General features: G+C 41.8%; 1 protein-coding gene across 7 annotated transcripts in view; it reads right to left on the bottom strand.

Moving 5' to 3' along the window:
* Positions 1–227: 227 nt before the first annotated feature.
* Positions 228–13,962, bottom strand: part of SH3PXD2A (SH3 and PX domains 2A) — a 261,178-nt gene continuing 247,443 nt past the window's right edge. For all 7 annotated transcript variants that reach the window (XM_071748330.1, XM_071748328.1, XM_071748329.1 and 4 more), the window contains one exon: positions 228–13,840. In XM_071748330.1, coding sequence (XP_071604431.1) covers positions 11,945–13,840 — 1,896 coding nt within the window. In that variant the 3' untranslated portion in view covers positions 228–11,944. The remainder of the gene's footprint in view (positions 13,841–13,962) is intronic.

The following is a 13,962-nucleotide window of genomic DNA, read 5'->3' as shown; positions in this document are numbered from 1 at the left end:
TAAAACTTTGTGGATACAGAGGAAATAAAAGTAGAGCTTACAGTAACAGCTCAGGGTTAGGGTTCGAGAGAAGCTGCGCTAGACATTTAAGCCTAAACTTACATTTGCAAGTTCAGGTTGTTATTCTCTAAATTATTCTGGGAACACGAATTCAGTGGTTTGACAAACACGAGTGGAATTAAATTAGTTCTTAAAAAAACCTGGAAAAAAGTAAAAAAACAACAGGATCACAATTACAAAGGTCAAAAATTTATTTTTCCTTAGGGCATAAGAGGCAATGTAAACAAAATACAAACAAACAAAAAATAATCACAAGTCAATTCTTACAGTCTGCAAGCATTTGAAGATAGAGTACCCTTTTCCCACCTCCCCCCAGAACACTGCAAGCCTGCTCATATGTTAACAAGTTACACTTCTGAACCATGAAGATCCAGTGAGTTTTGCCATGTCCCAAGCTGGGACTACACATCTCATGTAAGAAGGACACTGCATCTGTTTTATCAAACATTTAAGAAAAAAAGTCTAACAAAATATAAATATTTCAGACAAGATCAGATTTAGCACCACCTTTGGTCCAAGCAATCAATGAACTGGGAGATGACAGGTAAAGTCTGTTTAGCAAGTCCTTTCTGCCTGAGTCTTTGAAAACATTAGAGGTTCATGTTGCAAGAACTTGCAGCAACTCTAAGAAAAACATCCCTCAAACCCGAGCAGTTCCTCACAACCTCCCCTGGTTCACATGGACAGAAGAGCATCATTGCTGTGATCTGTTGCACAGCACCACTGAACATCACTCAAAGTGCCTCCCCTTGTGGGAGATGGGAAACACTGTGCCAGGGGTTTGATCCTGCTTTGGCCCAGCAGAGTTCCGACTTTGGGCATGACCAAGGTAGTGACAATGTGCATCCTGAATTTCCCTTTCCACTAGCATTTGCCACCCTCCAAACCCCAGCAGATTACAGTACCTTCATGCTGTCAGGGTGTGTGATGGGAAGAGGCCTGGAAGGAGCTGAAGATGCCCAAAATGCATTATTTCAGTACACCTAGAATATGTCAATCAAGAGCTATTTTATCAAGCATAATTTACTCCCACCCCTTTTTAGGTTCATCTCTTCCAACACACACATGCCCATCACAGATACATTGCTACAAATTTTTGCAGAAGTGTCTATAACCAGTTGCTCTGCTGCAACATTGCTGTGGGCCATGATACAGCCACAAGGTTCTCTCGCAGTCCTAGGAAAAAAATTAAGTTCATAAAGCACCTGGCAATATCTTACTTTTATTGCTACTCCCTTCTCTACAAGTGTCCAGAACACAATTTGTATTTTCCTACAGAATTTTTTGAGCAGTCTTAACTGCTCAGTTTAAACCATTATTAAATGCTGTTGAATTCCAAGATAATATCAGCTCTAATAAATGCTTAAGGAGAAATGTTGTGATCTATTTTCAGGCACAGCAATCTTACGTTTTTGCTCTGCATCTTCCGATGTACAATTCCCTGATATAATTTCTGTTTCTGACTCCCTTTTGAGTGACTCACACAGAATTTTCACCTTTACAGACACAAATTTCATTAAAATTCCCCCAAAATTTGGTTTTATTTCACTGCTTCGGAATGTGATGCTTTAGAGAAAAAGCACGAATTTCAATTGCTTTACATCATCTTGCAGTTTTCTAGACATGGCACGTGGGGGTCATTCAGCAGTCACAAAGAGGGCAGCAGCCTGAGTAAGGTCCTTGTCCCACACAGGGCAGCCAAATCCCGAGCCACCAGTGCCATGAGCAGACAACAGGCTGACCTGGTGATATTCAAGCCCCCATTTGCTGCACTCAACCTATGACAAGGACAGCTCTTAAGTCAGTTCTGGACTGGGCACTAAAGTCAAGTGAAGTCAGCAAGTCTGGAGTAGGAGGAAGATAATGTTTCGTGGAATCATTTTCCCCCAGCCACTGACAAACAATGAAGACATTGTGCTGTGATCATTTCATTAATTCTCACTGGCAGAGGCACACTACTGTCCCAGCCACAGAACCAGGCCCATGGCACCCTGTATTTCAGCTAAAGCTTCACAGGTGCCCAGGTGATCTGTGCTAAAGCTTGGACACTTCCACCGGGCCACTAACCAAAAAGGAGAACTATTGTTTCCTCACTGATAATGAATCTTTTGTGCTGGCCAATATGTAAGTTACTCATCTTTGTTAACCAGTACTCTAATCTGCATCAAATATACCACGTTTACACGCAGACTCAGGGATCAGTCACAAAAAGGTCTTCTGCTTTGTGCCAATGCAGACAGATGGGGGGGTGTGAACCCTCATTAACAATAACCCTTGCCATCAATGGCAAAAATGCTGTTAAATGCAAAAATGTCATCTTTATGCCTTTCAGTTTCACTGGGATAACTAAGGAAGGCAAAATGTTTTATCACACACATGGTTTCTTTTTCTAAGAAAGCATCTCAGAGACCCAGGCACATCTGGACCTTTAACAGGAGCTGTTGACTGTACAGTTTTATCCATCTGGTCACCATCTTAAAATCATTAAACAAAAACTGGACAACACATGAGGCTGCAGCTAATATTTCTGTCTCTAGCTCATATTTGCTATAGGTACATTAAGGAATGATGCTGTGAGTGTCTAAATAACTGTCAGCTCTGAAAGAATCAATACTTGGCCAAAAGCTCTAACATTTGCACTATTAACAATATTCACTCCATTAGCTTCACTGGAGCTGGCCTGGTCACAGGAAAATATGGTCCAAAGCTGTTACCAAAAAGGGTTTTCCCAGGCTCATTTTCTTTCTGTCTTGGCTTAACTTACAACCTAAAACAAACTGAATGGACTCCAGCCCATAAACTCTCTTAAAATGGAAAACAAAAACAAAACCAAAACCCTCTCAGCTATTCCTTCTCACTTATACTGCAACAGAAACCACACCAACTTCTAGACCTTTTCCCAAGCACAACAAACAGAATGGTTCCCACATTAAAAACAAAACAAACAAAAAAAGACAAAAAAAAGTGTCACCAACTTGACCACACGCACTAAAACCAGCCACACATTTCTCTATCTCTGGTCACCAACATACTCCCCCAGGCTCCCAGCAGGTACATTCCCACCACCTAAACATTAGAAAATGGAGCACTATGCCAACACAGCAATGGCAAGAGCATCTAATATTCAAGGTCACATTAAGAACATCAAACACCCAGGAAACCCACTGCAAAGTCACTTAGACCAGGCCAATATAAACTTTTTTTTTTTTTTTTTTTTTTTTTTTTAAATTGGGACAGCAAAACCCATTGGGGTTTCCAGTCCAGCCACATGCAATTGTTCTGCTAACAGACAGGAGCACAGCTGCTCAGATTTTAGCCTCCATTCAACAACAGTTTTGGGCTCACACTAAGTGACTCCCCACCATTCGCAGAGACAATTTGGGCTAATTAATATCTCTGGAAATGGCTGCAGATGTATGTGTCCAGCTGAGCTACTTTCAATACCCATTTTGGGTTATCTGCATCTGAACTTGAGCATAAGTACCAATCAATGGAACTACTTGGCAAGACTTCTTCTGACATGAAATTTGATACTGAGTCTTAACTGAGAAGGCTCCTCTGCTGGATTCTCCCCAAACATTGCAAGCAGAGTAACAAGCCCTGCTGTCTGCAATTCAATCTGCAATAAAAAAATGGCAGTGATATCACATGAAGTTAGCCAGGCAGCAGAAATGCACCCACTTTGTGCACTATTGACCCCACAATACTCAGTCTGGTCCCTCTGTACAAAAAAGTCATTGTAATGTTACACACACTTTGCTTTTGCAATACTCCAGGTTTGAACAACCGTGAGTAATGAGCAAGTCTTTTCAGCAATCCTATGCAACATGCTGCAGAAAAATTTCTCCTAGAGACTGGAAACAATTATAACTTTTTTTCCCCCTTCATGAAAATCCAAGACAGGAAATAGTTAAGTCAGCTATTCACTGAAATATTTCATTTAAAAAAAGATTTTAAATTCCTTTTTATTTGTTCCAGTTTACTAATTATTACAGGCTAAGTTACACTGACTGCATTATTCTCTCCTGTCCTGCTTCTAGGGGGATGGAAGTAAATGAAACCCGGATGTTTAAGGGGGCCCAGAGTCAGAACAGAATTTGATGATCCCCCAGGCTAAATCCCAAGGGTGATGATGGAATTTTGCTTTATTGACACATCCCTGGTGACCTAGAAGCAGTTCAAGAGCAAGCTCTCAAGCCACAGAACAACTGTTTGCACAGAGAAGGCTCTTATATTGCTTAAATTTAAGGTATGAAATACAGAGTTCCTAACACAGCTTTGAACGGGAGTACCTGGAGAAGCCTGATTTTCTTTTTAATATTAATTGTTATAGCATGAAAATCCTCCTGCAGTGCCAAGTGTAAAAACCCCAGCATTTCCCCAGAAGTGCTACTAGCACAAGGGTGTTCCACAGGGGGCCAATGCAGGCAGCCCTGGAAGAGCCTCTCATGCCTGCTCCCTCAGCTGAACCTCAGTGTATTGCAATCTCCCAGAACACACAAACTGCCCCAACACACACACAACCCACGTTTGTCTGTCTTTGGTGGATCATTTGCTTCAGGATGCAGATTGTCATAGTGTATCATAGGGTGAAAAACTCAACTTTTCTCAACAACGAAAAATCCTAACACAGAGCAGTGATGTATTAAAACCATCTACACAGAGAAAGCACCTGCAGTGTCACACCCAATAATTTATGGGCTTAACATATTTTTTCTCAAAGTTTATTTATCCCTCCCCTGCTAATATAGATACCTCTTCATTTCTTTCCAAATTATCAACATAATTCCCATTATTTTGATTCAGTAACAAACAGGAGTCTCAACTCAGGACAGTAGTGGCTTATGCTGACAAGAACAGGTCTGTAAAACGCCAGTGTGAAGCTTTGAGCCAAATTTGTTTATTAAAAAACAAACACAAAACAAACAAAAAAAATTGCACTCTCCAACTAAAATTAATGCTACCTTGATGCAAGAACAAATGAAGAACATTGTTGATGGGACCAGCCCAGCCCTGACATTATAAAATGGAAGAAACTACTTTGTTCTGCCTATGTCACTCAGGTCCGCACACAGTGCAGCTTTTGTTCCAGGGATCACTGCAGAACCCAAGCCCTGATGAGGGCACCAAGGAGAAAACAATCCCCTCGCTCCACCCTTAGCAATGCATGCAGATCCCACAAAAATGACACCCCAAAGAGGAGTTTTGGGTGACTTTTTACAGACATCTGTGCTTTGCTCCATGTTGGGTCTAAGATGGAGGAGGAAAAGCAACAGCAACCTATATCCCAACCCGAAGACAACTGACTTGGGGGGGCTTCTGGATACAGCCCTACATACAGTACTTTATTTGAAATTACAGACACACACAACAGGCATGACTACTGAGCAGCACAGAGGGAAAGAAGGAGAAATACAAGCATTGGGCCAAGCTAGCAAAGGCCAAACAGTTCAAGTGTGCAGACACATTCCCCATGCATCACCACATAGGTGGTCCCTGCTTCTACCAAGCAACTAAAAGCAAGTGAAAACAAAATAACTTACCTAAACATTTGCTCTCAGACCATTACCTTTGTACTGTCAGCAGCTATCAAACATTGCATTTACACACAGCATTTCACTACACGGTTAAATAGCATCTGAATTTGCCAGAGAAGGAGCTGCCAGTGATGGGAAGCCACCTGCAAATAGCAGCAAAGCTCCAGTTGGTTTAAAAAAGCTGCAAGAGAAGTGGATCATGGCATAGCAGCACTGAGGCTCAGCAGTCCAATTCACCCTTTGGAGGTGGAGGAACAGAGTGCACAGTGCTTGCTTTTGCTGAGAATGGTCCATGCTGAAAGACAGCAACGTGCTTTGCTCCACTGCATATCTTCTGTCAGTCTAACTCTATTGACACTCATGGACTTCTTGACACTTTAGACAAGAGCACGTGAAAGAATTAAGTTGGTTCCTCAAAGCCAGATTAATTTGTAGTTTTAGTACAGCTGCAGAATTGGTTTCATTTTTTTTCTGTTTGATTGCAAATGTGATAATATTAAGGCTTTTTCTGACAAGTTTAAGAACAGCAGGACAAAAACTAAGCAGAAAACTGAGGTACACCCCCTCTTCAGGGACATGAACTAGAGCCAAAGGAAATGCAGTTCCCAGAGCTCAGAAAATTAAATGCTTTCACATTTCACTTGCATCTTATGAAAAAAAAAGTCCAGTTTTTCAAAGGTAGTAGATTTTGCTGCTACCTGAAAAGTCACATTATTTTGGAACCATGGAAATTCTCCCTACATTCAAACAGAATTTAAGACAAAACGTCTTTTGAAGAGTAAAGTTTCTGGTCAACTTTATTTTGGACCTGAGAGATCAACCTTTGCAAGATAAGAAATCTGAAGTCAAGACCCCAATCAGCTGTGAAATTCTGCAGGTGAGAACTAACCCAGATAAAATGGGGACTTCTTTTCTTAAGTTAACAATAAGGAAAGAAAAAGAAATGAGGACCTGTAAAATATTCCCGTAGTTCTTGCAATAAATATAAGTAACAATACAGTATCAAAACTTGGGATTCTGCACCAGCAGAATTATTTTGCCTTCTGAAATTACCATTGATTCTGAAGCATAACAGAGGATGTAAAGCAGCAGACATACCAGAAGACAGTATCATGCATCGATGACATATAGAGTGTTTCAAGCATAGCTCAGAAGTCCTGTACTGATAAGGATGTTAACACACATTCATACATAATCCTGGCATGCTTCATAATCCTTGTATTTTTCAGTAACAGCTGATGCTTTTTTAATGAAAAGCAGCCACTCCCACCCCAAACTACTCCAGCTATCAGTCCCTACCTACCCAAGGGTCCTATTTTCATCCAGCTGCCCCCTTCCCTGCATTTCCCCTTCCTCTAAGAGTGCATGAATAGAGAATTGCAAACATTTCACACTGCACGTTCCACTCCAAGTCCTGGATGAGGGGCCTGTTTATTCTATGAATATTGCACTTATCCACTCATTGGATTTCTCTTTTCTCAAGAATGCAGAGTATTTGGGAAAAATTAGAAAAAAAAAAAAAAATAGGATACAACACAGGAAAATATGAGTTATTAACAAGCTAGCTATGAAGACCTAAAATTAAATAGTACTAGTTCTATTCTGTTAATACTAGTAATATGAAAATAATGAATGCTTTATCAAATTCCCTTGTTTTTCATATAAGATAAAAGCAGTAACTTTCTTTTTAACTGATGAAAGCAATGAATATATATTACAATAAAATACGATTCATTAAGATCTGAAAGTGATGAAAACAATTATATAATGCCTTCGTCAAATGTTATAGCATCATAACAGAAGGAGTCTTCGGGGTGCATATCAACAAGGGCCAAACCTATTTTTAGCTTTACCTGTGCTGATCTAACTATGAGCCAATTTCAGTCCCTCATCATTGTGTATTTGCTATTATTGTATGCATCAATTGAAAAACTTCCTGTCGACACATCAGTTAAGTATCCGGACATGTGCCCATCGTATCTTTTACCTTGAAAAATTTGGCTTGCAAAGGCCTGGTGTGTCTGATTACACCCAGCCATTGCAAGGTCCAAGAGCTGAAACAACAGGAACTGCCTCCCATGGGGAAGGGCTGCTAACAGAAAGGTACGACTCTTCCTGTTACAAGGAACAGTTTTGAAAGGGGAGACAAGAGAAACCAGCAATTAATCTTTTCAGGCATTATATAAACCTCAATAACGAACTCAGAAGTGCTCATTATTATTAAAGTTGCAGTATACAGCAAGACACAATTTTCACATTCTCAAATTTTGTTCTCTGGCTTTGAAGTTTGGAATTTCTGCTGGTCCAAATTCAGTATTTTTTGGAAAGCACGAACAGTGGGTGAGAGCAAGGCGGTGTCAGCAGCCGCCTCCTCCCCCGGAGGAGGGCTCCCTTCTGCTGCAAATGGCTTTGCCCAAGCCCTGCAGAGCTCTTCTGCTTAACAATCTGCTTCAAGGATAAACCAGAAATAGAGAAATTTAAACAGTACTATTGATTTCTGCATTGAGTGTTCACTGAGGTGTATGTTACATTTAAATATTGCTCTTGATCCAGTGTCAGTTTTGACAAATTTAGTAAATAAAGCTAAAGGAAACATTAACATTTTAGAAAAGAGCTAAAACACTTACAGCACTACATTGTCCTTTGAGGCATCCTGCCAGGCTTTCCTACCCTGCAGTCAGCTTTTCTGATTTAGTTTAAAGGCCTTTCTCTTTGTTTCACAGCTAACAGTGGAAAGGGCTTGCTATTTTGGGTATCAGTGGAGCTGACTAAATCTAGGTGCTTGCCAATGGAAAAAGAAAAATAATAATATCTTCCTGGTATCTCTCAGTTGAAAAAAAAAAGACATCAGTGAGAGATGCATTGACAATGGTAAAATGCGTAGAGGGGAAAACCGCATTGGGGAATGTTTGCTTTAAAAGGGCCCTTTTAAACACGAGCAGTCAGAACAGCTACCAAATAAAGGGAAGCCCAAACCCAAGCTCTCCCACAAGGCAGTGGCCCACATTCATTTCTAGCACTGAGTAGGTCATTTACACCATATCCTTTTTGCTGGTGCAGGTGGGGACAGAGAGAGGAAGAAGGCCAGGAGCATAGCTTTGCAGCACATCTACAGCTTTTGGCCTGTCCTCAGGCAGCCATGAAACCCTTGAGATGGGATAAAGGAGCAGTCGAGCTATAGGCACTGGGCTGCTGCTTGAGAAAACCCTGGCAGTCCTGCAGGCACACTCAGTCTGCTATACCCTGCACCACTTGCAGCTCAGCAAACCACCCCCTGGCAAAAGCCAGAGCTGGAGAAGCAAGTCACTAGGTGGAAAAGGGAGCTTTGGGACAGACTGCCATCTGTTACAGAGCTGACCCAAGTTCCACAGGCAGATCCCAAAGTCCTCACGCTAACCTGAGCCTCGTGTCAAGCCTTGCATCCACCGGGAACCAGCCTCGTGCAAGGCACCTGGACATACCACCCGCCTGCCAAAAATGGCTTTTGCCACTCCAAACCCTGCAAGGACTCCAGCAGATGAGAGCTCTGGGCTTGGCTTTCCTGGATGCAAGTGTGAGTATTTATAGTAGTCCTGGCTCTCCCACCTGTGTGCTGCTTTCCTCTCCCTGGGTAGGGGCTCATGTCACACTGCACCACACTCAGAGAATTCAGTGGCTCAATGCAGAAGATCTGGGAGCTGTGCTTTTGCATCCCCCCAAAGAGATGACCTAGTGGGAATGTCTTTAAAAAAGACTTTAGAATATTTTAAATAATAAGTTAATTCTTAATAAATATGTGCTTCAAGAAAATGATAATTATATACTGCACCTTTAAATAATGCACTTAGTTCTCTGCATTGGCTTCCATTTTGGTTTCTTTTATTGTTAAAGTGCATTAATTCAAAATAATGAACCACTTCCGCATCATTATTGTTAAAATAAATCATTACAACATTAATACGAGTCACTAAGTCACTACTATTAGTACTGCAATCTAGCAGATAACTCTATGTATTGCTCTATTTAATACTGTCCAGCAGAAGAATAAAATACTTCTATTATTATCTCACAACAGCTCCAGCAGCCTTTTATGGCTGCTACCATATTAGTACAACTAAAAATGGGGAGAAGTATGAGACAGGGCCTCAATGCCTCAGATACAGATCCAGTAAGATGTAGCTAACTGGATATATACATTATATGGAAAGATGTAAAGTATAAAGAGGACCCTACACACTGTGACATGAGCTGTTGTGCAGATACATCTCCTTCTCCTGCCACCACAATTAAAAGGGATCCCAACCCAACACCCTCCCTCCCCCATTGGACACAGAGAGCTGCTTTAACCACAGCACAGTTTGTAGCCAGCTGTTGCACCTGGATGTTGTTTCAGCTACCAAAAGGACATCAGTCAGCCTAGCTAAAAGGCAACTCTCTCAATGTTATCATGGAAGTTAATAAAAAACCCAAACCATACACACGCACACAAAATAATAAAGACAAGAACAACGTATAAATTGCGTAAATTTTTTTTGGCAGAGAAACATCCCCAATAACACATGATATTGTTGTGATATTTTACTCAGCCCATTGATCCCAGCTATTTTAAAGTCTTTGCAACTTTTACTTCCCAAGCCAAATCAGTATGAAGCTCTGGCAGAAAAAAGGGCATGTATCATTTGGTGTAAGCCAGTAGTGAAATGGTCTGCCCTTTCTCCCTTAAAACAAATTTACAACACTGCCTGTTGTTTAAAGGAACCTGGTATTGATCTTCAGTGATTAACAAGGCCATTAGAAAAAAAACCCAAAACCAACAAATAGAACAAAACAAGAGCCATGATTTCCTCCAGTACAGTAGGGGTTTAGCCAATGATGTTTACAGTACAAATGCTGGCTACCTCCATATTTAGAGCCTATTCCTATGGCTGCCTCTTCCATTTCCCACCACACAACCCCTACAGTGTGCCATGTTTCTAAGCACGAGTTAAAGGGGAAAAAAAATGGAACTAGAGGCAGCTTTCTGGTTAGATGCATTGTAGACCTAATTGCTTTCATATTAAATCTCTGAGCCTGAGAAGCCCAGGCATGCTTTCCAGTACAAATGAACTTTTTGGATTTAGGGGGGAATGGAAACACATATTTGGTTCCTCTTTCAGTTTTAAGTCTCTTCTGGTAAAACAACACACACACAACACACACACACAAAAGTAAACCCAGAATGCACAGAAAAGACAAAAACAAAACACAGAAAATCAATTACCCAAAAATATACAAATTAAGGATGTGCAGACTGAGTTTGATGGCTTCCCTCCCACCCTCCCTCATTGTAAACACGGATGTTGCAGAAGGTTATGGCTATTTCTAACTAAACCCGTGGTGGGCCCTGCCAGCAGTCAGCAAGCTTGGATTGGGACCAGATTGCAAAATCAGAAGTAATGCATTTGACAGCTTTGTCTTCAGTGTCTTAAGGGTCTTCTGCACATTATGATATTATAAAAAGTTTTGAGAAACCCAACTCTGGGAAGAAAATCGACCAAGATCACCTGGCAGGAGTCAGGCACACAACCAAATATGGAGCCTACAACGTAATTGATGTGCTTAAGCATGGGGCTGTGGGTTTGTTTTGACAAGCACCAGTAGGCATTGCTGCCCTAGAACACCTGAAATCCCAACTCAAAGAACAAGACAGAACAAAAGGAAACAAAAAGCCCTCAACCAACACGAAGTGATTTGCCTTTTCCTGTGAGTTATCAGTAACAAGAAAACATAGCTGTAGTCCGATACCAAATCTCTCCATGATGAAAAGGCTCCAACTCAGGACCAACGAACTGTTGAGAACAGTAAAAATGAAAAAAAAAAAAAAAAAAGAAAGGGGAACATCTTCAGAGGATTAGAGTCCCTCCGTGTTTCAAAAACGCCAATTCACTTCTCACTGTAAGTTGTGAAAAAGCATCCAGGGTATTCCATGCATGGACAAGAATGAGGAAAAAGGGAGCCAAGGTTGTAAAACAGTTTGGCACAAAATTCCCCAAGTAGATGCATGTGTATTTCTCTCTCACAAAAGGCACACATTTGGTTTCTTATCAATAATGGGAAGGATGGGATGTCATACCCTGTTACACATACAAGATTATTAACAACATCACAAAACAGCATTTGACTACGCTGCATTTTCCTCGCAGTTGCTTATGACCTGTTAACCCCACAAACCTCTCCAGAACATGGCAGATTTGTCCACAGCATAGACTCCTTTGTCACTTTTGTATAAACTGGAGCATGGGGAAACGTCTTTTCGTGTAGCAATTCTTTTCTTCCATATGTACACAGCAGGAATAGTATAAATTAGGGAGGTTAAAGATATTGCAATATTAGTTCTTTTTCTCCAAGTAATTTGAGGGCACCCAGCCTTTGAAAGGCTTCACACCATTCATGATCTGGCAGTACCACCAGCCATTTGGGTTCCTTTCAAGGACCTCCATGCAGACACCTTCCTGAAACCCTGCAGTCTCCTCATCACCTTCATAGTCTGCAATGGAAACATAGATGTCCTTAAGATTGTTGTGGATGAACTGGGATTTCTCAATGGGCTTTGGTCTAACCGTGGATACAGGAATCCCATTCCTCTGGGTGGGGAGGTTGGAGGTGGTCTCTGAGCCCTCTGTACCTGACCTCTCAGGCTGCTTTCCCTTTGTGTCCCCAGGCTGTGACCGAGTGTTGCTGAAGGAGGAATTCCGACGGATGGTCCTCAGGTGATCTGTAGCTGTTAAAGACTCATTTCTGCGCAAGGAGCATGACAAGTTGTTATCCTTCGGTGGTGCAGACACAAACACTGACTGTGGTCGGACAGCGAGTTGCTTCACACCATTTCTCATTTTGACTGGCCCTGATGTTTTTGAAAAACCACCAGGAGGTTTGCTTGGAATAGGTGGTGTTGCGCGTTTGCTCTGGTTGATGGTGTTCAAAGCCTGAACCCTTTTCTCTATCTTCTCTAAACTGTTTGACTTACTTTCATTTTTCCTGTTCCTGGCAAATGAGGCATCGGTCTCTGCTGATGTGGTTTCTTGCTGGTTATCAGGGAGAGCCAAATAATGGGAAGGAGCCCAGCCTTCCATGTCTCCATATTTCAAGTACCACCACCCACTGGCTTGCTTTTCCAGCACTTCCACTTCTACTCCTGCTGGGAAGCAAATTTCAGAATCCTGTGCCTTTTGGTATGAATCAGTGGTCACATAGAAACATCTGGAGTAATTTTCTTGCTCAGCTTTGGCTGGGTGGCTAGAGCAGAAAATGCCACGGGAAGGAGCTGTAATGAGATCAGCTGAGCTCCTCCTAACAGGATCATCTTGGTTCTCAGAAGCTGTTGGGGGGGGGCTCTCAGACTCTTCACTTCTTGAACCCTTAAGTCCACCTCTGAGTTGCCCAGTTGGCCTCAGCTGACGCCTTAAAGTGCTGATATCCATCTTTTCTTGGCTTTGAGAGTCTGCCTTGTTCAGGAAGGGTTTGGGCCTAACAATTGGCTTTGCTCTAATGGAAGGACTCTGCCCAGGCTCTTTCTTCATGCTTGTTCTTGGCATGCTGCATAAGCCAACATCTGAAGCTGACCTTGGTTTTGTCTCCTCACTCCTGGAATAGTGGCATTTTCCAAGATCGGGCTGAAAGTTTTTGTCTGTCTTGAGCTTCACAAGTGATGATTTAGGAGAGCTGGAACATGGAGAATTCATTCGGATCAAGGAGAGAGAGGAGCTTTTCTGAGAATCTGAGTCTCCACTAGATTCCTTATTGGATGAAACATCTTCCACATAACGCCTGAATCCCTCATTCTCATAGATGGTCTCTTCTTCATGAGCAACATCTTCTGAAGATTCTCCTACTTTGAACTTTGCTTTTTGAAGTGATGACACAGGAGAGGGCTTAAGGGGCTGAAACAGTCGTTTTTCAGGAGTGCCCTCTTCACGATGACTTTCACTGACTTCACACTCTGAGTCAAAGCCAAAGGCGGGCACGTCATACTCAGGTTCTTCATATTTCAGCTTGTGGGGAGAGTCCTGGTTATCTCCTGAAGAAACTGTTACAGGATTTGTTCCTTCTTCAGAGTCTTTCGGTTTACTGGGAGGTGCTGGGGGAGGAACTTTTGGGCGGGTTAAAGTACTGGTTCTTCTGTTTAAATTTGGCTTCTTCCTCTTATCAATATAAGATGCTGGAGCCCATCCTTCCTTCTCTCCAATCTGCACGTACCACCACCCACCAGAATTCTTTTCTATTACCTAGGAGATGACAAGGGTATGTCATTTAGACAATAATCTCAACCAGTTGCTTTCCACTTCTTCCCTTTTGATCCAGTCCCTTGAAATAGCCAGATTTCACAATTTTTCAAGATGCATTATTA

This window comes from Heliangelus exortis, chromosome 7, assembly GCF_036169615.1.
Source record: "Heliangelus exortis chromosome 7, bHelExo1.hap1, whole genome shotgun sequence".
NCBI lineage: Eukaryota > Metazoa > Chordata > Aves > Apodiformes > Trochilidae > Heliangelus > Heliangelus exortis.
The sequence above is the reverse complement of the archived record's forward strand: the minus strand, read 5'-3'. Positions and strand labels throughout refer to the sequence as shown.